The 26,278-nt window shown below is 43.1% G+C and overlaps 1 protein-coding gene across 2 annotated transcripts in view; it reads right to left on the bottom strand.

Annotated features, from left to right (window-relative positions):
* Positions 1-26,278, bottom strand: part of MMP24 (matrix metallopeptidase 24) — a 36,333-nt gene that overhangs the window by 8,431 nt on the left and 1,624 nt on the right. The window contains exons 2-5 of one of the 2 annotated variants that reach the window (XM_057406408.1): positions 25,585-25,733; positions 20,493-20,609; positions 18,405-18,709; positions 7,578-7,739 (exon numbers count right to left, since the gene is read on the bottom strand). In XM_057406408.1, coding sequence (XP_057262391.1) covers positions 7,578-7,739; positions 18,405-18,709; positions 20,493-20,609; positions 25,585-25,733 — 733 coding nt within the window. The remainder of the gene's footprint in view (positions 1-7,577; positions 7,740-18,404; positions 18,710-20,492; positions 20,610-25,584; positions 25,734-26,278) is intronic. The other variant, XM_057406409.1, reaches the window with a different exon arrangement.

Below are 26,278 nucleotides of genomic sequence, written 5' to 3' on the forward strand. Positions count from 1 at the left end.
CCTTTCTAAAAGGCATGTTGCTACAGAAGCACAAGAGCAGTGCTGTTCATTCCCTCCCCTTTGCAAGATGCTAACGCCATGCACTGACCAACTCAGAGACACATTTCTGTTGCCACACATGGATCAGAAAAGCCTCTTTGGTGGTCAGCTTAATTGACAGTGCAGCAACTCCATCAGACAGCTGTTTGGTAGTATACATAAGACAGCCACCAGTTCCAGCACAAGAGAGATTGCTGTGTTGTGAGAGGCAGCCAGAAGCAAATTCACATCACGATTGCAAGGAGGATTTCAAGGAGCATTATTGCCTTTAAACAGAGTGAGATGTACAGCGATCTGCAATGCAGAGAGGCACACCTGCTGTTAGAGGGGATTGTCTGGGAGGGACCCAAAAAGTCACTGTGTGTCACAGATTCAAACTGCTTGCTGGAAAGGCAGAGCACGAAAGGGACTGACTGCCAATTCAGGGCAGTTCTGCTTCTCAGACACAGCAAACAGATACTCAAATCAATAGCAGCTCTGGATTTCCAGAAATAACAACCCCGAAACTCCACACTTTGAGAAGAGAGCAATGAGAAAGTTGTATAGTGCTTCAACTCTCTCATCCAGCTTATATGCCCAAAGTCTGTCACAGCCTTCTGTAGAGAAGAGGAAAGTTAAAATAGCACCTGCAACCTAAGGGACTGATGTAAAAGCTTTAATTAGCCCCAAGATGCCACTGGAACAGAATGCAGTAAACTTGCAAGGCAGAAGCACTTGTACACACTGTGGTCAGGATGGTGCAGGTCAGCAATGATTCAGGGGAAGTGGAGATTGGCATTAAATGAAACGTTTCCTAGAACAGTGGACAAATTAGGACCAACAACAGAAGCTGGGCCACCCTATGTGCTCACTGCTTGCAATGGCCAAACCAGTGTTGGTGCACTGCTCTGAAGGAGGCTCCCAGTACTGACAGGGCTTCCCAAACATTCTGCAGCTGGTACTGCAGCTTGCTCGGATCCTGACTTCATCATTTCCGTAAAAATATTTCTCTTACTGTCTTTCTCTGCAAGCCATGGATTTTCCCCTGCTATCTTTCACTTCTCTTCTTGGTTTTATGCATCCTGGGCCTTCTAATTTCTCCTGACTGAAGTCCTATCTCCTCTTGTGGTTATACAGATTGCATTTTAATTTTTAATTGCTGCCTTCACTTTGTCACTGAGTTAGGGTGGACTAACAGATAAATGCGGAAGGTAATCCTACAGTTATGCACGTGCAAAGAGCAGAGGAGCACATACACAACAGGAAAATCCTTGGGTCCAAGTGCTAGGCAGGCAGAAGTTAGTCTACAGTTAGCGGTATGGAAAGCGGAAGCACAGCCTGTCCACTTGCTGAAGAAAGATGCTATCTTGTAAGACCTAAACCACTTCAGAGCACAACCTGGCATGAAAGCAGAAAGAACAGACCCTATACAGCTTGGCACTCATTACTATTTCCAGACTCTCATCACAGTAACCTGCCTCTGAAACAGATGGCTAAAGGCAGGATATAACAGATTTCTAAGCAGCAGAGATGACCATGTGAACAAAGAGTTACTTGAGAGATGATAGCACCTTGGTATTTATTACAGGAACTGATTACACCCACCACTGACATAACTACCCAAGCAAATCACACACAAATCACAGCCTCTGTCACTGTATTTCCAAGCAACTTCAAAGAAGCAAGTCAGAGCAAATCTCACCGAGAAAAAAATTAAATGAGAGAGGCTATTGCATGGATTTGCAACTGGGCCTGAAGCCAGCCACCTTGTTACTGCATGTCATCCCAGCACCGGAGCCAAACCCACCCCCAGGGCTAAGCCTGCAGCCACTTCCACACGGGAAGCAGGTAAGAAACCTCACGGAGCTGGAAACTCTACATGTTGGAGGAAGAAACTCGCTGGACTTTAAGACACTGTGTGAAGAAGAAGATTTTCTTCCTCTCTATCACAACCAAGGCAAAGAATGTCAGAAAGTTTTTGGGTCACAGCAGATCACCTTCAGAGTGTGACTTCCGCCACTGGCACTTAGCCTCCTCCCTTCATGCTTCCTCGGTCGCAGAACATCTGAATACCAAGGTGACCTGTGAAGATAACACAGAGAGAGGAGGCATTTAGGAGACACTGTGTCGATAGTTGAGGACAAAATATAATCGTACTGTCCTCCTGCCTATGGACAGAGTGTTCCCTCAACTGCACAACACCTGCCTGGAGGCTCAGCACCCTGCATGGCTCAGCATCCATCACAGCCAGTCCTGCCTGAGCGGGGAAGCTCTCCAAGCCTGCCAGTGCAGGGGATGCCCTTTGTTTCAGACCAGGAGGGATAACATTCCACCTGCAAACAAAGGCTCATCTTTATCTTCTCGCTATTCACTCCAAGAATAAAACTACTATCCAGACTACAGGCAGGCACTTAGGCTTCTGAATAACAAGGAGGGGTTTTTTGGTTGTCAAAGGCTGAGCTGCCTGCATGTTTCTGTGGGATGGTATCAGCTGTCCAGGTACACAGGAAAGGCTCCTCATTTTCAAACCAAAATGTATGATCCAAAGGAGCCAGGGAGGGTAAGAGAAACCCACCTGGCTGTTCCCAAGGGAGGGTGGTCCCTGTTCATATTAGATGAGCTCAGGGACAAGAGACAGTCCATCCACAACAGCTGAGCTCAGGAAGGACTCATTTCCTTTGCTCACTTGGTAAACCTGTCCACAGGGTACTTTGCACTGCTGGGGTTAGACTTCAGCAGTGAAATGAGCTGGCTATTTCAGAAGGTTTGGGTAGCCTTGCCACAGTGCTCTGCAGTCTGCAGAACAAGTCCCAGCACCCACAGCATACCCAATGGTTGGACAGCTGAGGTCCTTGTAATCATCAGTGGGTGGCAGGAAGGCTTTCTTGAGCCCTTCTCGATAGATGTTCTCTGAATGACCAGCTGCCACCCAGGTGACAAGAGCGTTCACCTGGGAGACCAGCGCCCATTGCAGAGCCCTCCAGGCATCAGGTGGACTCCAAGGACAGCACCAGAAATCAGGCGGTTACTCCCTGCCTGTTCCTTGAAGGAACAGGAATGGAGACCTGGCATACAGCAGGTGAGACTCAGTGGACACACAGAGGTGGACGCTGGTATTTCCTGCTGAGTCCAACAGGACAGACAGTTGGACAGGAAGAAAGATGCAAATGAAGGGATGCAACATGGAGAGAGTCTGGTATCTCTGGAATACGCCAGGGATGTGGCACGGGGGCAGATACCTCCAGCTCTGTTACTGCCATGCATTTTCCTTCCCCTGCCCTCCTACAAGCACAGCACCATAAGGCATGGATCCAAAAGTCTTCTATAGATAAGGCCTTGGAGGTTATTCTATCCTCTTCCCATGTTCATGAGGACATTTTAAGAAAATGGGCCTATATCTAACATTTCCAGGTCCTGCACAACAGCAAAGCTTGCTCTGATGGCCCCATCCACAATGTGTCACCACGTGGAGCATTTTGCATAGTCTTTCTGTTGTTTCATCACAAGCCATCTCTACACATACCTGTAGGTTACAAAGATTTGGGACTGCTCTACGGGCAGCCACTAGGAAAAGGTGAGGAAGGCTGAGAGCTGTGCTTGCTGCACAGGAGTAAAGAGGCTGGCAGACGGTGCTGTTTGCTCATGGACACTGTACCCTGCTGATCCCCTGTTCCTGGATGTCAGAGCTGGTGCTGTCTAGCTCCTTGGCCAGGGGCTGGGGTAGTTTCATGACAACCCTGGACCTCAGCCCTCATGGGATGCAGCGTGTACACTGGCTGGGAGCTGTTCTCGAGCTGAAAAGACGTGTAAGGTTGCCATGTCATCAGTGAGATTTGAGATGACTCAGACCCTTAAGGTTGTCTCCAGGCTTAACGATTTGGTCTATCTTTGAGTTGTTAGCAGACCTCTCCTTTGTGACCTCAGGCTCTGAAAGGGCCTTGAAGGTAATGGCCTGGTTTACCAGCTCCAAGCATCCATCTGGACATGAACTTTTCCTGCACATCATGTCAGCCCCTCTGCTCCCCAGGCACAATGTCCGAAGAGTCACTCCTAACATGACAGGGTGCTCCACAGCCTGCTGCTAAACAGTACTTAGAGCAGGATGTACTTAGAACAGGAGAACCAGTGCTGAAGGATGATCAGTTCAGGCTATGTGACAAGACCATGGCTTGTTTCCTCTCTCCATCTGCACTGTAGCTGCATGCTGCCCTGACTTCAATACTAGCAAAATTAAAAGAGGCAGTCACCTTGATAGGATATCCTATACAATATTCCTTCCTGGGCATGTCACTTGTGACATGGATATTAAGTACAGTGGGAGATATCCCTCTGAAACACATGTAAAGGACAGTCATGCTACTTCCCTCAGGCTACAAGAAGCATTTTGCAGAAGATGGGACTACTGCTCACTTGCCTTACAGTCCACTGTGTCACACACAGTGAGCTGCTGGGCTTTTCTTCCTTAGCTCATAATTGGAAATAACATTTTAAACACTGACCTTACACTAACCAGCATGAAGCACAAACAAGAGTTCGCATTACCTACTACCTGTTTAGGTGAGTCTGGAGATAAAGCCAGCAGAAAATAACTGCATTCAATAAACTGCTGTATGACAGATTTTGACATATTTCTTTTCTAATGTACAGACACAGATACAATGTAAAAAACCAATTTGAAATGCATCACTCTCAAAAGAAGGAGATAAAATGGACTTCAGCTTTAGTAGAGCCTCTGTTGTTTGTTCTAGCAACTTTGGAGGAATGAAAAACTGGAAGTTTTAGTTGAATTTATTTTTTAGTAAGGGTGCTACAGGCAAGGCAGTGGCTCTGGCTCTATGACTTATTTTGCATAGTGGGGTCCTAAATAATATATATTGAGCAGAGGCTGCTGCACTGCAGAGAATGTCAAAGCAGCAAGAAAGCAGGAGGTTTTGATATTTGGAGAGGTGCTCTGGTAGATGGGCTTTTGGCAATCCCAAGGCAAAACAAAGCAGATTGGCACTGTGGAAATAAAACACATTAGCTCAATGTTCCTGCTAAAGCTACAAGAAGGATATTTCAGCTGTCCCTTCTCAGTTGTAAGAAGCCCAGATGAAAAGATCCATTCTCGTATCTCCAATTCCAGGGAGAAATATAACCTGCTTTTTCCATCTTTTCTTTGTGAACCATAAGAGTAAAATCTAGTTTTAAACTAGCCTTTAGGTTTGGACTGTAGCTCTACGCTAAGGACCAAAATCTTTACGTAGGGAATCAAAGCTCCTAATGCAGAAGCTACTCCTTCTTCTCCCTGCAGGACTACTTTTCTCTACAACCACTAACATCATCCTCAATCTACTCCAGTCCAAAGGACTTAGAGAAGAGCTTTGTGTGATTCCATGATAGTCAACAAATTAATTCCTAGTTACCACCTGCACTAGGTAGTAATTCATTCATACTGCTTTTTTCAAGCTGAGTTAAAACTAAGTATATTCTATTGCATACAGAGAATCTGTATGTGATTCTATGATTCTGTGATCCTATGTGGCTAAAGTTAAATGTCACTACATAAGTGAAACATAAACGGAGCTGCAGTGGTGGTGCTGCCAAGCGGCAGGCAGAATGGTACTGGGCCAGTGCTCTCACAAAGTGTCAGGGCCCTGAGCACACTATGAGGTCTCAATGGCCCTGACCAGCATCACCCAGTACCTCAACTGGTACTGGAGCTCCACTTGAGCTCAGCCTGGGGGAGTGCTGGTCCCCAGCTCAGCCATAGCTGAATACTGGCTTCAAACACAAACGTGAAACAGCATGGCTGTCAGTTCCTCATTTGCTCCCTTTCCAAAAGGTGTCTGAAACCAGAGAAACCAGCAGCTGATTGCAGCTGCACTGTCAGCAATAAATTTAGATTATTTTTTTTTCTTCCTGATTAGTCAAAGTTCACAGGAACTACATCAACATTTCAAACCAGAAACAGCATAAAGACACTTCAGCAGCTTTCAAAAATCAGTATTTTGAAAGGTATATTATTTAACGAAAAATGTAATACTTACTACCCCAGCACTTTCCTTCAAAACCATCCAGAGTCTCTGTTATCCTGGGTATTTGAGTATGTACTATGTTAAAGAATGCATAATTAAATGATACCATAGGACAATTGCCATGCAACTTCATCCTGGTAATGAACAATAAAGAGAAATCTTCAGCTGTACTAACGGGAAGAGATAGCTCCCACTGAGTGCACTTAAAGTAATCTTACTTTACATGTTGGACCTTACTTGGGTATCTGTCTTACACTGAGGATGAACGGCATTCTACAAATGCTTGGGTTTTCCCCATTGTCCAGACAGGAGTCAGAGAAACCAGCCCAGAAAGAGATTTATTTTCTTTAGGCATTTACATTTGAACAAATGAATCTCACTCCAGCCACAAAAAAAAACCACCCAAAACGACCAACAACAAAACCCAAACCAAACCAAACCCCCAGACTCAAGCAGTTGACAGTTTAGACCTCTGAAGTCTTGCTTTACTGCTTAGAGCCTTACAGGTCTTGGCACAAATCCTAGACAAGTAATTTAAAATGCACTGACAGATCACTGATGTAAACCTTGACTAGCGCCAGGTCTGCCACTGATCCCAGCAGGAATCCCTTTCCCACTGACAACCACCTTATAAGGGGGTTTCTAGGTCCAATTCATACAATACATGCTCAACTGATACTCGGAGCTAATACTTGACTCCACATGTCAAGTAGCTGCAGATGTTGCCCAGCTACGTAGCATAGTTGTTCTATGCTACATTTATTAACCTCTTAGTCAGATTTGTACTTTCCTCAAAGAATGAAATCAGGGATGTTTGACAAAACCTGTTTTCCATGGGCTGCCACAGACTGCATCCATTAGTATCTTCTAGCTCAGCCTCCCCTTCACTGTGGCTCCTAAAAACCTGCATTCCCCTCTGCTCCCAGAGTCTCCCTGAGCCAAGAAGTCTCTCAAAGTCCCTGTCCCCACACCCTGGTATCCATGATCCCATCATACGATAGCACATCGTCTCCAGCCCCCTGCTTTTCTCTATGCCTTCTTTCCTCTCTTTACCTTGAGCCCATATCTTTGTGGCACATGTACAACAATGTTCAGCTGGAGATTAAAAGCATTCCCTAATTCCCTACCTTGTATATATGGAGGAAAAAAAAAAAAGAGTGCACAAACACTTTTTACCTTGATGTTCCATGTTCCTTGCATTTCTCCCCTCTATTTGCACTGGCTGTTCCTAATGGACTTACTTTGGGTACAGCAATTGCTTGATTTTCCCTTTCTAATGCTCCTTGATATTGAGGACATGGTGAGGGATGGAGCAGCAGCAAGATCACAGAGGTGTGGTTATCCTGACTTGTGGAAAGATATTGCCATTGGGAGAGTTCTCCAACATTTGGCTATGGATCAAGGGCTTTAAAAAGTTCCTCACTCAGCTACAGCAGGAAACCCAGCCCACCAGCTACAAGCATTTCGCAGGTCTCCTGTCTGTGTAACATACTCACTGAACTCAAGCTCATTGTAAATAGATTACTGGGTAGCATTGCTCACCATAGATTTTCTGAATTCCTTGGAGGTCATCCTGGGGCAGTTTGAAGTTGTGTGTTTCCATATACTGGTAGAAAGGAGCCATGATAGCACTGGGATCATTGGAGTGTTCCAGACCTAGCGCATGTCCCAGCTCATGAACTGCAACCAGAAAGAGATCATTCCCTGTGGAAGGAAGGCACAGCCAGGTTAGTCCAAAGCCTGATGCAATCCCAAGCCCACTCACTCATAAAGCAAGAAGCTTTATGAGTGCTTTGCTATCCTATTGCACAGTAGGTCACGGTGCCAGGGCCAGCTCCTGCAGATGATTTTAGTCCTGAAAGTATGCGCAGCTTTTACAGTCATTGTCACAGTATGGGCCGGGGGCTACTAGCCCATGACCACGAGCATCCTCAGACCAGGCAAAACAGGCAACTGCCTGGAGTGAAAGAGTAACTGTAGACTCTTCTGTAGAGAGCTTACAGAAAATGGCCAACAAAACTGGCTGCTCCAACACCACTGCCTCTGAGTGCTGCCAGAGAGATGAGCACACTGCTGCTCTTCAATTCAACACGGGGTCATGGTGGGAAGGGAGCTTTGCTCTGATCAGAGCCATGCTCTGATCCGATCTGAACCACCAAATCCTAAGGGAAATCTGTAAGGCACCTAGCAAGGTGGAAGGAAGGCTAGAGAAGACCAGGAGTAACACCCACCGTAGAATGTGTAGTACCTGTGACAACCCCATCTCCTCTAGCACATGCTCCTCAACATGCTTTTACTTTGCTGGACTTCTGGCACTGCCATGTCTGTGGGAGGAGGCGAGCACAGGTAGCATAATCCTGCAGAAGTCAGAGCCACATAGGGGAAGGTTGGGTTGGATCCCAATGGCAGAGGGGAAAAGAAGAAAGGAGGAAAGAAGGGACGTGCTCTGGGGAATAAAATAGAAAGGGCTGAGGAGCCCTGTCTGGCCCAGAAGCTGGTGGAAGTGCAAAGCAGGGGTACCTTCAACTGGATGTTACAGGCATACACTCCTCTTCAATGCCATGGATCTGGGACCCTCATCTCCTTGATCTAGTGTGGTCCCTGGATGTCTTACTTCATGAGGGCACCTTGACATGGGAGGTGACACAGGCAATGCTGTGTGAGGGATGAAGACACAGCCAACAAGGACAGATGTAAGAGTCTCCCCATGTCAGTAAAATGCCTGAGCCCTCAATTCTGCCTGAATTGGGCTTCTCTGCTTCTTTTACCAAGGCAAACCCAAGACACAGGAGAAAACAGTTGGCAGTGGCAGCTCAGGAGCTGCTTTGCAGCATCTCCAGTGTGTCTCCAAACTGCACCTATCTTAGAGGTACCAAAGTTCAGTTTTGTGTACACAGCTGAGCAATTCTTAGGACAGGAGTTATAACAGCAATTCACATACAACTATCTCTACTTTTTAAATACTTATCTCTTTACTATTACCCACAAAAACATGACTATACGTAGGTTCAGGTCTGCAAGTCTCCTCAACAGGGTGCTTTGCCAGCATCTCAAGATACCTAAAGTCAGTAACAAACAGTGCTCAATTGGTCATAGGCTCCACACAAACATGATTAAATTGTTTAAATATCTGAGTTGAAGGGTGTAAATACCTGCATATGCAAGTTATGTTAAAATATACAAATGCATTTCAAGTACATGTCCAAATACACGTCGCAAACTATAAGTGGGCTAAAATTTAGCCATAAATGTATTAAAATTCTAGAATTTCTGTATTTGGGAAATCCAAATGGGGACTTCCTTATTTTTTCTCATCTGGTGCTGAAAACTTTGGTGCATGCAGATCAAGTAAATAAAAGTGTCCAACAGCATAGTATAAGATGCATCAAGCATGAAGCTCCTCTGATTCTCAAAGCTGTGGCTGCTTCTCATTTCAAGCACTTGCTGAAAGGCAGTAGAAGGCAGTAGCAGATACAGCTCCCTCTCCTTCTTCCCCCTGCCCTGATCAAAAATGTCTCACCACTGTGTCAGCTCCTCATCTTTTTTTGTTCTAGTCTTATCCCAAACATACCCATCGTTCTCTTCCTTCCAGCTTGCCTATGTGCTCATGTCATCTGACTTCTCCACCCTACTATATACAGGGTCCCAAGTCTGAAAGCAGTTCAGTCATTCTCAGGGTGTAAGTGGACAGCATACATTTCATGGGAAGAGGAGACAGGAGAAAAAAAATCCAAGACCCTTTTGTAAGCACAGAATGCTCGAACACCCACCTCTAGATTTACCATCCTATTTCTCTTGAGGGGTCACTTCCCTGCAGAGGTCAGAAACACCTGGTTTTATTGCAACAACACAGAGAACACTGTAGTCAGATAAACAGATTTATGTGTATTTATGTCATATACTGCATCTCTCATGCTTCTTCAATTTTCATCTTCAGATGAAAAAATGGCTGTTAAATCAGGAAACAGATATCTTGAGAGAGGTTTTCTTTGTGAAATTGCTAGCACATGCCTTCATGTACAGTTTCATTCATTTTAATTATGAAAATCCATATACATACCTTTTCCTTACTTTACTAAGTCAATGCATTAACAGGATACTCAACTGCCATTCAACTCACTCCAACACCTATCATTTACAGTAATAGATCACAGCAATACTGTTATAGCAACGTTGTAATATTACTACCAATATTTATCCCTGAGCACAACACATGTAAATATAGCTGCAACGAGTGTAGGTAGACTCTTGTAGAGCACCTAACACAGTGGATTGTAAATCCAGGACAAAGCCTCTAAGACCATAGAAGTACCCATAATACTGCATATCTGATTAATAATAGAAAAGCAACTCTGAATCTCTGATCTTTGTCATATTAGTTCTATACTTTATTAACTGTATCATCATGCTAACACATCTATGTATTGCAGTTTACTCAGACATAACTAAAAAGACATATGAAGGTTAAATTTTGAGATTTTATTAAAGAATATACTGAAGAAGTCAGATCATTGGCTGTGACAATAGCAGGCCTAGGGTAATTACAGAAAAGATGGTGTGAACTAAGCATGCTTTAAATATACTAAAACAATTCCTTCCTCTCCAACAGCCACGTAGAGGTAATTGTTTTCCAAGCACAACTTAAAGAAGCTTTAGGGCTACTCTAAGCTATGCCTTGGTTCTTGCATCTTCACACCTCATAGGTCTGAATCATCAAACAGAAGAACATCTGATTTGTCTGTACTCCTCCATTCACCTCCAAAACATGCTCTGCTCAAGAAAAGCTTTTCAATCTTCTGAAGACCCTGAAGAAGTGGTGATAGTGCTCTTCCATTTGTTTGCATTCGAATGAGATGTGGAAAACAGCTTTTCTACCTATAAAAGAAGAAAATACATGTCAAGAAATACAGATTTCATTTTATTCATAAATGGTTGTTGTTGTAAATGTAGTAACTGGTACAATGCCTCTTACAGACTTCATGAAAACTCTTAAAAGTGCTTTAAGAAGGCTCACCGGAGAAAGAAGAATGAGTGATATGCACTCTTAACAGAAATTGGACCACAGCCGCATTAACAAATTGATCTCCATGAGATCAAGTGACTACAAAAGGACAAAGACCTCCAGAACCCCATTCCGTTACCAATCACCATCAAAGATGGGTAGTTCGCCTTACCGTCCTCAAAAAGACAGTGTGCAAACTAGACCTGCTAATCGTGTTACAGACCTGATTCACACTGCAAGCTGTGCTTTATCTGCCATGGCTATGAATATGAGGGCTATCTGCTGCAGAAATTCACAAGAAAAATATAAAGCATTTTTCTGGAATGGTGAGACCAAAACTGTCTGAACGATGTGGAGGCAAAAGTGGGCAGCCAGAGAGAGGGGAAGTCGTGACTGCTTCAGCTGGCTCAGCAGCCTGACATTCAGTGGAGTAAGAGTGTACTGTTGAAAAATGTTCCCCTATCTTTCACAAGTGTAGGTTGTAATTCACTAACAATTCAATATCAAAGAATTTCCAATCCCAAAATGAAAACTCATATTCGCCTGTATTAGCATATCATTCCCTAATTTGGTAGAGCAGATGGTAAAGACAAGAAAATTCTCATAAAACTATGAAAAATGTAGCTATGACTTTCATTCCATCACTCTTGAAAAGAACTTATCCTGGTGGCTTTGTTTTAAAAGTATTTAAATACAGCAGGGTCTACAGACAGAATTTAATGCTTGACCCAGATGTGGTGTAACCCAAAGGTAACCACAAAAAAGATTTGGAAACTGTTTGAAAGCTGGCCCAGTGTGTTCCAAACAGGTCCTGGCATAGGCAGCACGGATACAAACCACTCTGCACTACTTGGGATTCTTTTTTGCCAGTCCAGTTGCAATCATATTTATCTCCTGGTGTCGGCAACAGAGAAAGTGATGTTCTGGAAGCTCTGAGAATTGCCCTTTGCCAGAAAGAGGGTGTTTTCTATCTAGAAAAGGAGACTTCCTGTCTTTGTTCTCCCCTGACACAGAAGGTTCCTCATGAGGCTGTAAAGACTAAATAGGACTGAGAACTAAGATAACTGGGATGGATGAGATATCCCCCCCTCAAAGTGGTATTCTCGGTGGATTTAGGTAGAGAACGCAAATTAAACTGTCTGCAAATCTGCACTTTTTTTCTCTCCTATTTCTGAAGAAACTGAGTTTAAACAACTCCCAAGTTTGCTGCTCTGCTGCATTTTGGCTTGCTTCACATCCTCTATTTCTGCTTTAAAAAGGAAGACAGGAAGGCTCACCTTGATTCTCCTGACTTGCACTTTAACCGTTGGGTTTTTTTCTTCTTTTTTTAAGGAAATGACACATAATTTTGATCCTTACTGGTTCTTCCCTATGAATCTCAGAATATCTTATTCTCTGTGGAAAAATGTAAAATATTTTACTTTGATTATACAGAAATCAACAGGATTCCAAGTACCTACAGAACTGTCTTCACACTCTGTGTACTACATGATTACTGACAAAAGCAGTAATTTTCTGCATAAAACACTCTGAACATCAGGAGTAGTTACAAGTCCATTGCTTTGAAAATGGAATTTACAGCTGTTCCTTATTAATGAATTTCAGCAATTTATTAATGAATCAACAACCAGCACTGCCAATCCTGCAAAAGGTAAAAATCCAGACTGCCCCAGCACAGCCCTACTGTAATGTCACTTCTAGGTTTGTATAATGACAGCACAACAAAGAAAGCACTACTTACAGAGGTGATGTCCAGTAATGAAGGGTAAGAATTTGAAGCCGGGAGCCTTTCACATGTGCTGGTGGCTTGTCTCTTCACTATACTTTTGTAGAGAATTTTAATTTGCAAGTTCTCCATTTACAGCCTTCTATGTTGGGATTGATATGGCAGGGACGTAAGCTCAAAGTGTTGCCGATTTAAGCCGCCTGATTTGATTTCTTTTTACTGTGGTTGAAGCCATGTAGTGGTGACTGAAATCAAACATGGTCCTGAAACCATGTATCTATTTGCTTGCTCAAATTTGGTTCAACATTAGCATATAGAGTTTAGAGAACTCTGTCTTATGGGAACAAGTCTCTTTGAGCAGTTACAGGAAGAAACCAACGTTTCATGTATGATTCCTGTAACATACAATGTTAAGTAGATATGTTCTGGAGACTACCAAACTGATCTTCAATGAACAAAAGGAATGACCAACAGCATGCTCTGGTGAAGTGTCATAAAAAGGCCAGATAAAATAAACTGAAATTTTAATACAATTTATGCCCCACTTGACTTCCACCATCTGTACAGAAGTCTTTCAGGCAACAGGTCTTCTGCATTAAAGGAGACGTGAGTAACTTCAAAGCAGCTCAGATTTTTGCTCTGAAAAATACTGATGCTCATTATCAACAAGAGTGTCAGTAGCCTGAAAAATAATGCTAGATTCAAAATGCCATTTGTTAGAGCAAAACTTTTTAGCTGTGGAGATGTTCTGTACCTGAGAAATCAGAGAAAGAAAATTAAAAATGTATTTAACAGCCAAATAGCACAAATATTATATGTGCACTACACTGAGAGTACACACACTCTGTCAAATTACTCTTTATATTGTTACTTTATAGATTGCCTTTGCTGCCCCCAGCATTTCCACAGAAAATGAACATGAAAAAAAAGTGGTAAAGTAAGCAAGAAATGAGACAGAAAGCAAGGCAAAATTCAGAGGAAACAGGAATTAATCCAAGAGGAAAGACTGCCAAGTTCTGGCAATAAGCTATGGTATAGGGGTTGAGGGGAGCGTACCTTCTTGAAACATTCATTGTACCTTCTTGAAACATTCACTGTACCTGACAAATCAGGTAAGTGCATTGCAAGCAGATAGTAGAGACTCAACCTAGAAAAGTGGATACCAATACAAATCTGAAAGAAAAAAAGGGACAGCTGGATACTCTTCATTCCTTAGTCCCCTCCCTCTACCTGAAACATCACGACTGTAATAACACAGGCACAGGCTTTGCTGCCTACAGCAAGCAACGTCTACCAGCAGCGGTGAGTCTTGAGATGGACAGATTAAAGTTTGCTTGGCTATTTCTATGGCACATTTCAAGTAAAAATAAAAACCCAAGACTTGGAGAAAGTAGAGCAAAAACTTCTGGTGTCCCTTCTGGTAATACAAGCAATTTGGATACTGAGACTGCCTGCACTGATATGTAACTCCATGACCAAACGCTGTGCCACTTGGCCTGTGAGCAGCTGCACACAGGTACACACAATGTACCACTGAAAGACAGTGACTCCAAAAATGGCTTCAGTTGTCTCCAAGTGCTCATACATTGAAGCCTAATAAGCCAGAGCCACTGCTGCTACAAGTCTTGGAAAAGCTAAAGGTGGAGAGCTGCTTTTATTTCTACTGAGGAGCTCCTTCCAGGACAAACACGAGGTAAGTCCCTGCAGCTGTGACCATGCCAGTAGCTCCTTAGTGTGCAGTTGCATAGATGATTTACCTCTAGCTGTAAAACCACACTCCTTTTTTAGTGGCATCCTCTTTGCCATATCACCTTCCAAATTCCAGTATTCTGCTTCATGCTTCCAGCTGCTCCCATTGACATTCTCATTTGAAAACTCAACAAATGAATTCCATATCCCACGATCTCAGTTGATAAGGACTGCTCCAGGAGTTCAACTTCCTACCTTGTTTTGCACATCCCCATTAAAATATTATCTAAATTAACCTTCCACAGCTTGCCTATGGAAATGTCAGACAAGGCAGTACAATTAAGATCATAAATCAACAATTATGAATTGAAGGCACAGCATTACTTGGCTAAAGGAACTGAATCCATGTAACTAATATCCAGGGAGAAGGAAACTTTGCATTCACTTTGAAAGCCTACACAGGTTCATTCTTCACAGCAGAAGATAACAGAAATGTTGGTGCCACGGGCCCCTAACTACTATGGTCTCAGAGAGACAACCAACAGAATCATAGCTATCATGATTATACTAATAATTTTAAGGGACATGGTAATGGTCATGCTGTCCACAAGAGGCAAAATCAGTGTAATAATAACGATCATGCAGAATGATGAACATATAAATCCCAACTACCCAGTAGCTGGCGCGATAAAATTGCTAATGAACCCTAGTGGGTTACCACAAGGTATCTTTACAAGGTAGAAGCTTTCATCAACAAGATATATCCCATTCTCCATGTACAAATCAGTTTTCATAGAAAGATCTGTTCAAATCATTCTTCCTTTTTTCTGACAGAGAGAGGCTTCATGTGCTATCTTTCATTTTTATCCATGTAATAAACTGCACTGATGGTGAAGACTCCAGAACAGATCTTCTGTGGGGTGGTAGCTGCACCCAAACATGGACCTACTGAAATTCTACAGTAACACAGTAGGACAAATGCAGACCTACAAAAGCAAAGCTTTAGATCTTACTGGTCTGTAATGAAAGTCTATGGACTAAACAGATCAGCCAAATATTGAGGACTTATGGTGTCAGTTTGAGCATCCTGCTCTGCTGACCAGAGATTTACATTTACAATTGTTGCAAGGCGGAAAGCTTTGAGGCAGACTATTCATATTTCCCCTTCAACTGATACACATTCTTGTCAGGAATGGAATGTTTCACATGGTTATATTTTACAGGTTGATACAAAGATACCAGCGTTACTTCATGGCTATTTTAAGGTTTCTATAATCATTGAATGGATGCTGAAAGGCCAAAACAGTTCCTTTTCTGCACGTGAATAAATGAGAGCTTTCCTACTGATCTACTGATAGGATATTTTTGTTCTTCCATTCAGCAATTTCTTCAGTTCCAGACTGAACATCTCCATAGCCCCAAAATATCTATCATAAGGACAAGCAAAACCTTGATTTGAAGAGCTACTTCCCATTAAAAAAGGCAACACTGTCCTCACTAATACCTTATTGCAATGGAAAAAAGGCAGTGAACAGACCACAGTGCAGGAAACCTCTGACAGAGAAGAAACTCTTTAAGACCTGCTAACAGCATTTCACATAAAACACATCGGAGGTGAGAACCTTGAGCTAGTAGGAGCTCCAATGACAAGGAATAGTGAAACAGAAGGAAAAGCCCTCCTAAAAGGGCCTGGATCATCCAATGAGGAGACAGGACATTTTCACATTTGCATACCAAGGCTAAGAACACAGGCAAAACCAAATTCCTTGCATTTAACATGCACATCTATAATGCTCTAACTGCAGGCTTATCCTGTGATCCTCAACACAGGACATTCCCTATCATCAGCACTCTCCCAGGTGAACAGAACAAATATGATCCCACCATTCTCAACATCCTCACTGGTGACTTTTAAAAGAGGTTTCCAGTAACTCTGATGCCCAGTTTATGTAGCGCAGTTATTTGAAAATACACAAATGACATTTATCTTCCCAAATGGCAATTTCAACTCTTCTATCAATTTTCACACTCAGAGTGCCCACCAACCCGGCAAATACCAATTACATGCATTTTGAGGACACTACACATGACAGTCACTCAGCACACCAGAGAAGTACATCATGTTTTTGAAAGAGTCCCATGGATACTGCATAAGTAGCTCTTATAAAAACAGATTGATCTGCTCTCAAACAACATCCTAAAAACTATTAAAAATAACTCAAAAAAGTGATAATCATAGAATTGTAGAATAATCTGTTAGAACATTCTACCCAGTAGAAAGTTTTCCCCAGAGCCATCCCTACCACTCTTTAAGCTGCCTCCCAACCTTGCTAATCATCAGAAGGAAGCTTTCTGTGTGGAAAAAGAAAAAAACTTGTACAACTTGTCAAAACCTTCCTGTAATGACCTTGCTTCTATCCCAGATACCAGCACTCCCAGGTCTCATACATGAGCGTACCTGGGAAGTCATATCCAGCACACAAGCCACCCTCACATCCCATAGTTGAGATCAAGTAACTACTGAGACCAGACTGAACTCAACAGACCACTGATACAGCACAAACACACCCAACTGCTGCAAAAGCAGTTCTCACAAGGTAAATCACTTGGTCTTTGATTGCCAGTTCTGAGCCTCAAGAGAAACCCACAAACTGCCCTCCAGCCACAAACCTAGGAATGAAAATTAGTTAACATTCAAGATAGCAAGACACTGCTTCTCTGCCACACCATAACCTCCCACACTCTCCACACTTCCCCCCTTCACATCCCATAGGCTGTAACCTCTCTTTGCCTATGTTTAAACATGCCAGGAAACATTACTTCTCTTAACCTGAGAAGACAAATATAACATTTATGCTTTCCTACAAATTAGCATTCCCACGTTGAACTTGACAGCTCCATTTCCTTTCAAAGATGCTCTAATAGATACTGAGGGATCTTCTCAACGTACATTCCTTTCTGAAAGCAAGCTGTCACTTTTAGGTCAGGCCTGAAGGTGGCTTGCATGCTTGAAAGCTTTTCTCCTCAAACTACACGGCTGGCCTAATCAAAGACATTACCCCTGCATATGTCCTTAGAGGTCATGGCCACAACAACACTATTACGTTTTTATACAGTTTAAAAATTAAGCCAGATTTACACTTCAAGTGCACTTCTAACCCTTATAAAATGTTTCAAATTGTGATTTTGAGTTCCTAAAGTTTTAAAGCCACATTATCCTTCCCAGATCATTAAAACTGTAGAAACTGGAGTGATAGTTCATGAGGCCACTGTAAAACTCTGGTTTTCCAGCTTAAATTTTACAAGTCATCACTATTCTCAACCAAAGGTTTGAAAAGAGATTAGAAAGTGCTCATTGCCATTAGAGAGAAAGATAAAGCTAGGAAGATGCAGAAACTCTTCATTGCTTAATATGGTAAGAACAGTTGTCCTTAAGGAAGAACAGTCTTCCTTAACAAACCAGCCAGCCCAAACCTCTGGTGGACAAATTATGACCATACTCGGACTGTAAGGAAACAAACATGGATCAAAAGGACTTGACATTCAAATGTCTTCACTCCCTTAACCTTCTATTCACCATTACAACCAACTCTAATTGCTCTTGTTAATTATTCCATGAGTTACAGCATTTACACTCTCTTGTTCACCTTTTGCCTCCCAGAGCCATGGTTTCTGTAGCAACTATGGTCCAAATCTTGAGAGATGTAAAAAGCCATCAGACACACACTCCTGTTCACTCCTCAACATCACACATGTGCAGAGAGGCATGCAGAGTCACAAACTTACTAATAAAGTTCTTGACCCATTTAAGATAGAATACATGTTTTAGAAAACACCTGAACCATTGTACAGGAGGTGAAAGCTCCACTACCCAAGTATTTTCTAGTTGAATGCCTGTCAGTGTGTCTACACTGAACTTATCCCTGTTTTGAAAAACGACCTGTACTCTTACCATCATGATTAGAATTCCCCAGGGTCCACGGCTCATCTGAATCGAAGTGAGTGTCTCCTCCTATTCCAGGTCCAGGAAAGTAAGCATGAGCTAGGAATCCACCTTCTCCATCAAATGGAGAACTGTCTCCATGGAAACCAGAAGCAAAAAATATCATAATATCTGCCTCCTTTCTGTCATTTTTAATTTCATGGTAAGGGACCTCTTCAAAGGTAAGTGGTGTCACTCTCTGCCACACATCAAATGCCTGACGAATGGCTCTCCTTGTATCGATCTCTCCAACTTTGGGGGTATAGTTGTGTACACTGTGTGAATGAGAAAGAAGGGCTATTTAAATTTGCAGAATACATTACAGGCTTAATATAATTCCAACAAATAGCCACATCTACACATTTCCAAAGGGTCTTTATTTTTACAGACACTGCTTTGTGCACAAAAAGTTTTGCTGTTACAAATAAGTTTTGTTACCAACAGAACAACAATTCTGATCTGAAGTCTACATTTATTAGTAAGAATCTTCTCAATACCTGGGTTGATCTTGCATTGCCTCCTAAAAACCTAACAAACTTTCAAATCCTGGTGCAGACAGCCAAGTAACCTAGTTTAAAAATGTAAATTACTTCAAATTTGTCTGAAATAATCATGCTAAAATGGAACCCAGTGTATGAATGAGCTTTAAGGTCTCTTCCAACCCAAACCATTCTGTGATTCTATGAATATGAAATATCTGCCATGGAAACAACTTTCAGTCTTTAATGAAACTGTCTCAACTTACTATAATGATTGACAGATGAAGACAGCGTAATACATTCAGTGGTGAAACAGAACATCTATCACTTGACTGGCACACTACAAATACTGAGAGTGGGAAGTTAAACAACTAGCAGTTTGACAATGGCAGAAGTGAAGCCATCTGCCAACCTGCTTCCTGAGGTAATGCGTATGCTGAAGATATGCTTTATTTATATGATTATACACCAGTTTTCCCTAGAATAGGTTCTAACCTAGAATAGGTTAGAAGCAGGATCTAACTCTCAGATCTCCACATACACAAGGAGCACCCTTACAATTTAAGGGAATGATTATTGGAAGAAGCTTTGAACAAGTCCCTCCTCCAAGTCTCTTGAGTCCCCAACTGTTACTTGAAGAATTCTCTTCCTCCTTGCTCATAGCTCTTGGCAGAAGCAATAGAGTGCCCTGGGCCCTGATTCTCTTTCCCTTCACACCACCATATCTCTTCCTACACATTCTGGCACCTTTCCCATGCTGGTCACTCATATTTCTCCCTCTTCACCACATACTTCCTTTCTGTCTTAGCCCTGCTCACCCGTATCTTCTCCTTAATGTCTACACTCCTCAGTTTTACTCTTCTGCAAACTCCTTTCCCTCCTCCAAAAACAAAATAAAAGGCTACACTTTCAACCGGGGGAGGGGGGTGTGTAATTTTATTTAAGTTATATTCTTACTGTCAGAAACTTCCATTGGTATCATTCAGCAATTGCCTTTCAAATGCTAAAGGTCTAAATGACAAACAAAACACATCTCTGGGAAACAACCCTCACTACATAACACTCACTTGATACCTGTAGCCCACTTCAGCATACTGCCTCAGCAGACCTAAGTCTAGACAAAAGCAAGAGTTGTACCACAGGAGCAAAAGTAAAACCTCTGCAAAAATACATATTCAGGAATAAGTCGCAAATTATTAGAGGGAGAAAGTATCACACCTTTAGACAATGATGTTCCTTCTGCATTAATGGGGTGTTGAAGACTCATAAGCTATGAGCTAGATCCTTTGATTGCTAAGGGAACAGAACGGTGCTTACTAGGACTTTCCTGCCAAAATTACACAGTGGGTGACTGGGATTTAGGCATCTTTACTGATCAATTATTTTCTAATTGAGAACAGACTCTGCAGTTACCCCAGCGCTGTGAAAGTGTTCCCCTCCACCATGTTGTCAGAATGAAAGCCTCAACTAGGTGTTACAGGGAAACTCCAGGATTTAAAAGTACGCACCAAATTTGCATAGCAAAGTAGTACAGAACATTTTTTCCCCCAAACAAAAAGAGTCAGGGAGTGGACTATACCTGTAGGTTATATGCTTCTGCCTCCACTTTTGTCCAGTTAGCGCATACCGCTTTTTCCTCCGGCTACGGCGGAGGTGGGGATGGTCTGGAACTCCACATCGAGGCTTTTTCATCCACCTGCAAGGGAAAAGAAGGAAAGAAAAAGCAAGTTAACAAGGAGTCTGGATGAGAGACTCAAAAGAATTCAGGGGTGACTGGAAGACCTCTGAGGGATGGCCAATGCAGACACCAGAAGGGCTCAGTCTTCCCTCTCTCGGGTTTACCCTCTCTGCACAGAGCTGTACACCCCACCTCTACTGGCAATCCACACACCTCAGCATACCAAAAGGAATTAATTTTTCCTTTTGGAAACCAGATCAGGAAACCACATACCAGATCAGGTGGCTTTTATGCTTAACAAGAGCTTAATGATGATAATGCCACAAAAGAGATGCAGATTAAAACTGCATGTGTGTGTGCACTGGGATCAAACTCACCTATCACCTCCTCTATCCTCTATTCATTAAAGTGCTCCTGCCACAGCAAGAAACCCTTCAATTCATAACTTTCTAGATAAGACTGAACAACCGCTAACACAACCCTCCCAGACAAGACTAAGGCTTTCACCTGTAACAACCAGAACAGATTGACCACAGCACACATTCTGTTAGATCTTTCCACACAACCCTTAACTCTTCTGATGTCACTCATGATGTAGGAAACTCTTGCCTCTATGGCCAGGTAGACTGGAAGAGCAAAGAATGCTGTCCCTTGCACAGGGATCCATGCACTATTATCAGACATGTCAGGTCTTCTCTCCTACCTCCTTTACCTCCAGCCTTAACAGACCTTTTACTTATTTCTTGCACCAGCTGGAGGGAGTCAAACACTGGCACAGGTTGTCCAGAGAACTGGTAGAACCTCCATCCTTGGAGGTATTCCAAACCCTATTAGACGTGGTCCTTGGCAACTTGCTCTAGCTGTCTCTGTTTGAGCAGGGGATTGAAGCAGATGGTCTCAAGAGGTCCCTTCCAACCTGAACGGTTTTCTGACAAGGAGAAACAGGCTGTACCCCAGAATACTATCCCACTTGCTGGTGTGGGCACACTCTAGAGAAGGCAGAAGTGGCTTATAGAGGAACCAATCTGCCCACCACTGCATGTGGCAGCAGGGGAAAAAGGAAACGGGGACAGGAACAGAGGAACTACAGTCTCCAAGGTTCCAGCACAGCAACCTTCTGTCCCAGCCACATTCTTTAGGATTCTGCAATGCAGCCCAGCACAGGACACCAGAGTCCAGGAATAACACAAGCAGTCTCCGACCACAGCTCTCTGGCACTGCCCTTAGCCTTCTGTGTGGCTGCTGCTGAGGACATTGCCACTGCCATTCCTCAGGCATTTTATGCATTTGATCCACTCACTCAGATGGCAAAGACAAGTGTCCACTGTGACACAACACCTTAAGAACACACTGCAGGCATGGGATGCAAAAATGTGCTGCTGCCAGGTCACGCAAGAAGAGCACTGTAGCCCATCCTGGCAGATTTCTCACACAGGACACCAAATTCTCACCACTCTCCTCAGCAGGACCTCCCGCACACCCCTGGCCACTCAGGGACCAACTTTTGGCCCTCAAATGCAGACACTCCTCCATCAAACACAGCACTCCAACAGCACGCAGTCCATGTGTGCTCACATGTCTGTGCCTAAACAATGTGCATCTCTATCAAAATTAACAGCCTCACACTTTCAGGAAGGGGATGTCTTCCTTTCACCAGTAAAGGCTTTACAAAACTTCTTTCTGGGACACCTTTTAAATAAAAACCAAAGAGACATTTTGCTTTGTACAGCCTCACAAGAACATGCTTTCACAGCACACATACCCGCTCCCAGTTCAGCTGACCTTTCCTTGGTACACTTCCTATATGTAAAAACTACAGGCACTTACAAATCTCAGTGCAGTCATCTTCTCCCCACCAAGAGCAGAGCAAATGAGAGCTATTATACATATTGTACTGTACCTGACAAGAGCCCAAGCTGTGTATGTGAAGCTGGCATGGATCTTCCCCACTTACAGGAGCTTACATTTATGAGTACAGTATGTCTTTCAGAAATCTAAGCAACCTGCAGAAATCAGATCTGTCTTGCCCACACAACTGCTGCCACCTTCAAAGAAAAGTGGTACATCTAAGGTTTGCTTTTAGAAAAGCCATATTAATTCAACTTCACTACACTGTTTTTTCCAAGTGTCCTTTATTTGTGTTCTTTTGCGTTGCTTCTACCACTTTGCTAGAGAGAGATGTCAGGCTTACTGTAGCTTGTAACCTCCTAGGTATTTCCTGTCAAGCTGAGAATGTTTCTCTGGATCAGTTCCCTGATTCAACTTACTTCCCAGACACACGGGCCCATGTCTAATCATGGGCCAGGGTACAAGTCCAGCCATCTCTTCTTTTCTCAGTAGGGCAGATCTATGGCAAAATAATCACAAAGCTGTAGCTTGCTGCCACTGATCTCCTTTAGCTGAGGTTTTTGAGAGCCATTCTCTATTGAGCAGTTTGGATAACCCTTTCTGTGTTCCAGGGCATTTATCAAAACACATCACATCAGAAACAACACCACAATTACTTGAAGCAGGATTCAGACTTCAACTTAAGGTTACTCTCTGTCCTGCATTCTGAGGCGAGGGACCCACACAACAGGCTCAAGACAAGGCACATTACACTTCCAACACAAGACTATTTCTTGATTCCCTCCAGGGCCATGAGATTGATTAAAATGAACACAACAGTAACCACTTCTGTTAGGTGCCAATGTGCCTTCTTTCCCAGCACACTCACAGGACTATATCGTTGCCTAGCTGCTGAGCAAAATTACAACTCAACCTAAGAGTTGCAGGCAGACACAAAGTTTCTTGAGGCACTGTCAGTTGCAGGGTATGAGGAGGGCACGTTACACACTGTCATCCACTCTCCTTACAGAAAACTATATAACTCAACCTCCTACCTCAAGGCAGCCTTGCTGCCAAATGGACCTCCACCCAACCTTCCTTTTGGGTACCAGTAAAGAACACCAATGGTGATGGTCCTTCCCATTTCCCACTCCTACTGGCAGCACCTGCATGGTAACTTTCATACACTTGGTTACCCATCTTGGAGGAAAGAACAAGCTTGGGGTTTGGAGGCATGTGGGGAAGGGATGAAGAGCTTTAGTTTAGTAAACAGAGCATGCAGAACCCATTCCCTAACAAATAAACCACAGAAAATAGTAACTTCACACTCTGATTCTAAAGTGACTTTCAAGGTAGCGCTTATGGCACTGACAGAAGTGACAAAAATTTGTGATTGCAATTACCAAAACTTGTAACAGAGACTGAAATAAGAGTTTAGCAAATGTCTGAGTAATTCAGAGCTCTCAGAGCCAGCCTGGAAAGCACACTTGCATCTGGCTGCACCTGAGGTTTCAAGCCTTTGGAGACTTGAGTTTCAGAAGAGGGGAACCATCTTCCCCAATCAGCCTTTGGGTGTTCATGCATCAATCAACCCCTGCCCACGTACAAATTCACTAAAACATGGGCAACACCTTCCTTTCCTCCAGAAAAATACTTTTGCTTACTAAAGCAGGGGTTCCCACATGCAGTTTGCTCCCTTCCCCTGTCACTCACAGGGTAGCAGAAGCAGCTCCCTAACTTTCCAAACTAGCACCCCAGTATCATAGCCCCTTCTTCCCCCATCCCCTTCCAACTCATAAGCATCCTGACTGCTAGCTTCTACACACCAACTGCGGATATACAACCTTGCTTTCTGGCTCTGCTTCAGCATTCACTTACAAACCATGTTACTGATGGCAGAGATATCAGATGGAAAATCCCCACCTTTAAAACGCATCTCATTTTCAACTCATTTGAACAGCAAAACAACAGGATTTTCTCTATCCCTCAAGGGAGAAAAAGGAGCTTTTCTTGTGATCTAAAAGAGAGAACATTACATTCACTGGAGAGGCACTCCCAGTCCAGGATGATCCTTTTCTGCCTAATTTGCTCATTTATCCTGTTTCTTCCTCTTGTAGTCTGGAAGGCATAAAATCAAACCCCTTTGTTCTTCACACTATTCAGTTACTTTGTGCCCCCTTCTTTTTTTTTTACCATGTCCCTTTTGCCATCAGAGTGCCACAATGGGAGAGATTAAGAAGTAGAGAGGGCACACTCCAAAAAGGGTTTGCTAATGCAGTAAGAAAATGGCAAAAGAAAAACTCTCAGGCAGGGCTAAGCATGTTCTATTATTTGTATATTCTTTTTTTTTGCTCACTATGAGATGCTTCTTTCCCCCAGAAAACTTTAGTAAGACCATACCTGCATCCTCCTTTAGTCAACAGATGCTCCCCTAGTCCAGACCAACAGCCAACATATTCAATCAGTACAGAACACCCAGGCAATCAGATGACAAGAAGCCAGTGCAGTAGCAGCAACAAACACTGCTCCATGCCCGAACACCACATGCACACCACACTTCACAATTATACATCAAAGAGAAGACTAAAGGCAACTGCTTTCAAAGAACAAAGTCCCTCCAGCCCTGGTGATTTAGACCAATGCTTCCATCCACAACTACATAGCTTCCACAACTACAACCATCCACAGCTACATAGTCTTGACTATCATCACCAGACTACAACAACTCACTTCAGCTCAGACTACAGATCGCCACAAATAGCATCTATGTAGATCCACAACTCCAGTTATTTAAGAACTATATTAAAAGCCATTTCTGGAGCCAGATTTGCACCTAAATCTGGACAGAGATGAAAATGAATTAAATACTTGGTGTTCTTTGCTTTCAGAAGCTCATAGATTCATGCTTTGCCTATGCATCAGCAATGGACATCTATGTACAAAAGAACAACATTTAACAAGAACTTCCCCTCCCACTCCCAAACAGTAGCATTGGCAAAGAGAAGAGGTGTTTTCATTAGGGACACCTTTTCAAAATCAACATTTCTCTTGCTGAGCCAGTCAAATCTATCTCTTTTGAGGACTTCTCACAGCTGGAATAATTACCCAGGGAATACGACAATGTGTTAAGAAAGGGAAAGACAAAATTATCCTATGTTAATCTTACTCAATAGTTGTCTGGTCCAAAACTCCTGTTACTGGGATCCCATAAAACTGTTGCATAGTGGCAACTGCAGACTGCACAGCTTTGCCCGACTGCAAGGCTGACATTTGGCTGTCAGATGGAAGTAAGTAGCCGTAAGTTTTTAACCAGCCCTGAAAAAGAAAGAAACAGATGGTAAGATGCCACGGAAAGTTTTCAACTTAACAGATCAGAACATCTCCTCAAATGAAAAAGTGATGAACTAGCCCAAAAAATTCAACTACCTCTCTTTTTTTATGGCTAGGTTTGGTAATAACATCTGATCCCCAGGAAGGGCCGAAGACCCAGCTTAACATCAGCTGTCCTGGCAGACAGTGCAGACCTGCCAGTTAAAATGGCATCATCCCTCCTGAGTAACTGGGGCAGACTTAGGTCTTTGGGGCAACAGAAATGCCCAAGATGCTCGGTCCTTGTTCCAAAGGCTTCTTATGCACCCTGCCACCTTGCATCACAAGATGGCAAGGTGACATCTCACTTCCCACTGCAGCATGCTCCCACTAACACTCTGCCCACCACCTACTGCTGCCTCTGGACCATCGCTCCAAGCAAACAGCTTAACAGGCCTGGGCGATCCCCACAAACATAGCTTCAGCTTTACCCTTGTACGGAGAACAGGAGAATTACTTACATAAAAACCCCACACACCACCACCACCAGA

This window comes from Pezoporus wallicus, unplaced genomic scaffold (genome assembly GCF_028554395.1).
Source record: "Pezoporus wallicus isolate ANWC-B61680 ecotype Strahan unplaced genomic scaffold, APGP_CSIRO_Pwel_v1 contig_6783, whole genome shotgun sequence".
NCBI classification, from domain to species: domain Eukaryota; kingdom Metazoa; phylum Chordata; class Aves; order Psittaciformes; family Psittacidae; genus Pezoporus; species Pezoporus wallicus.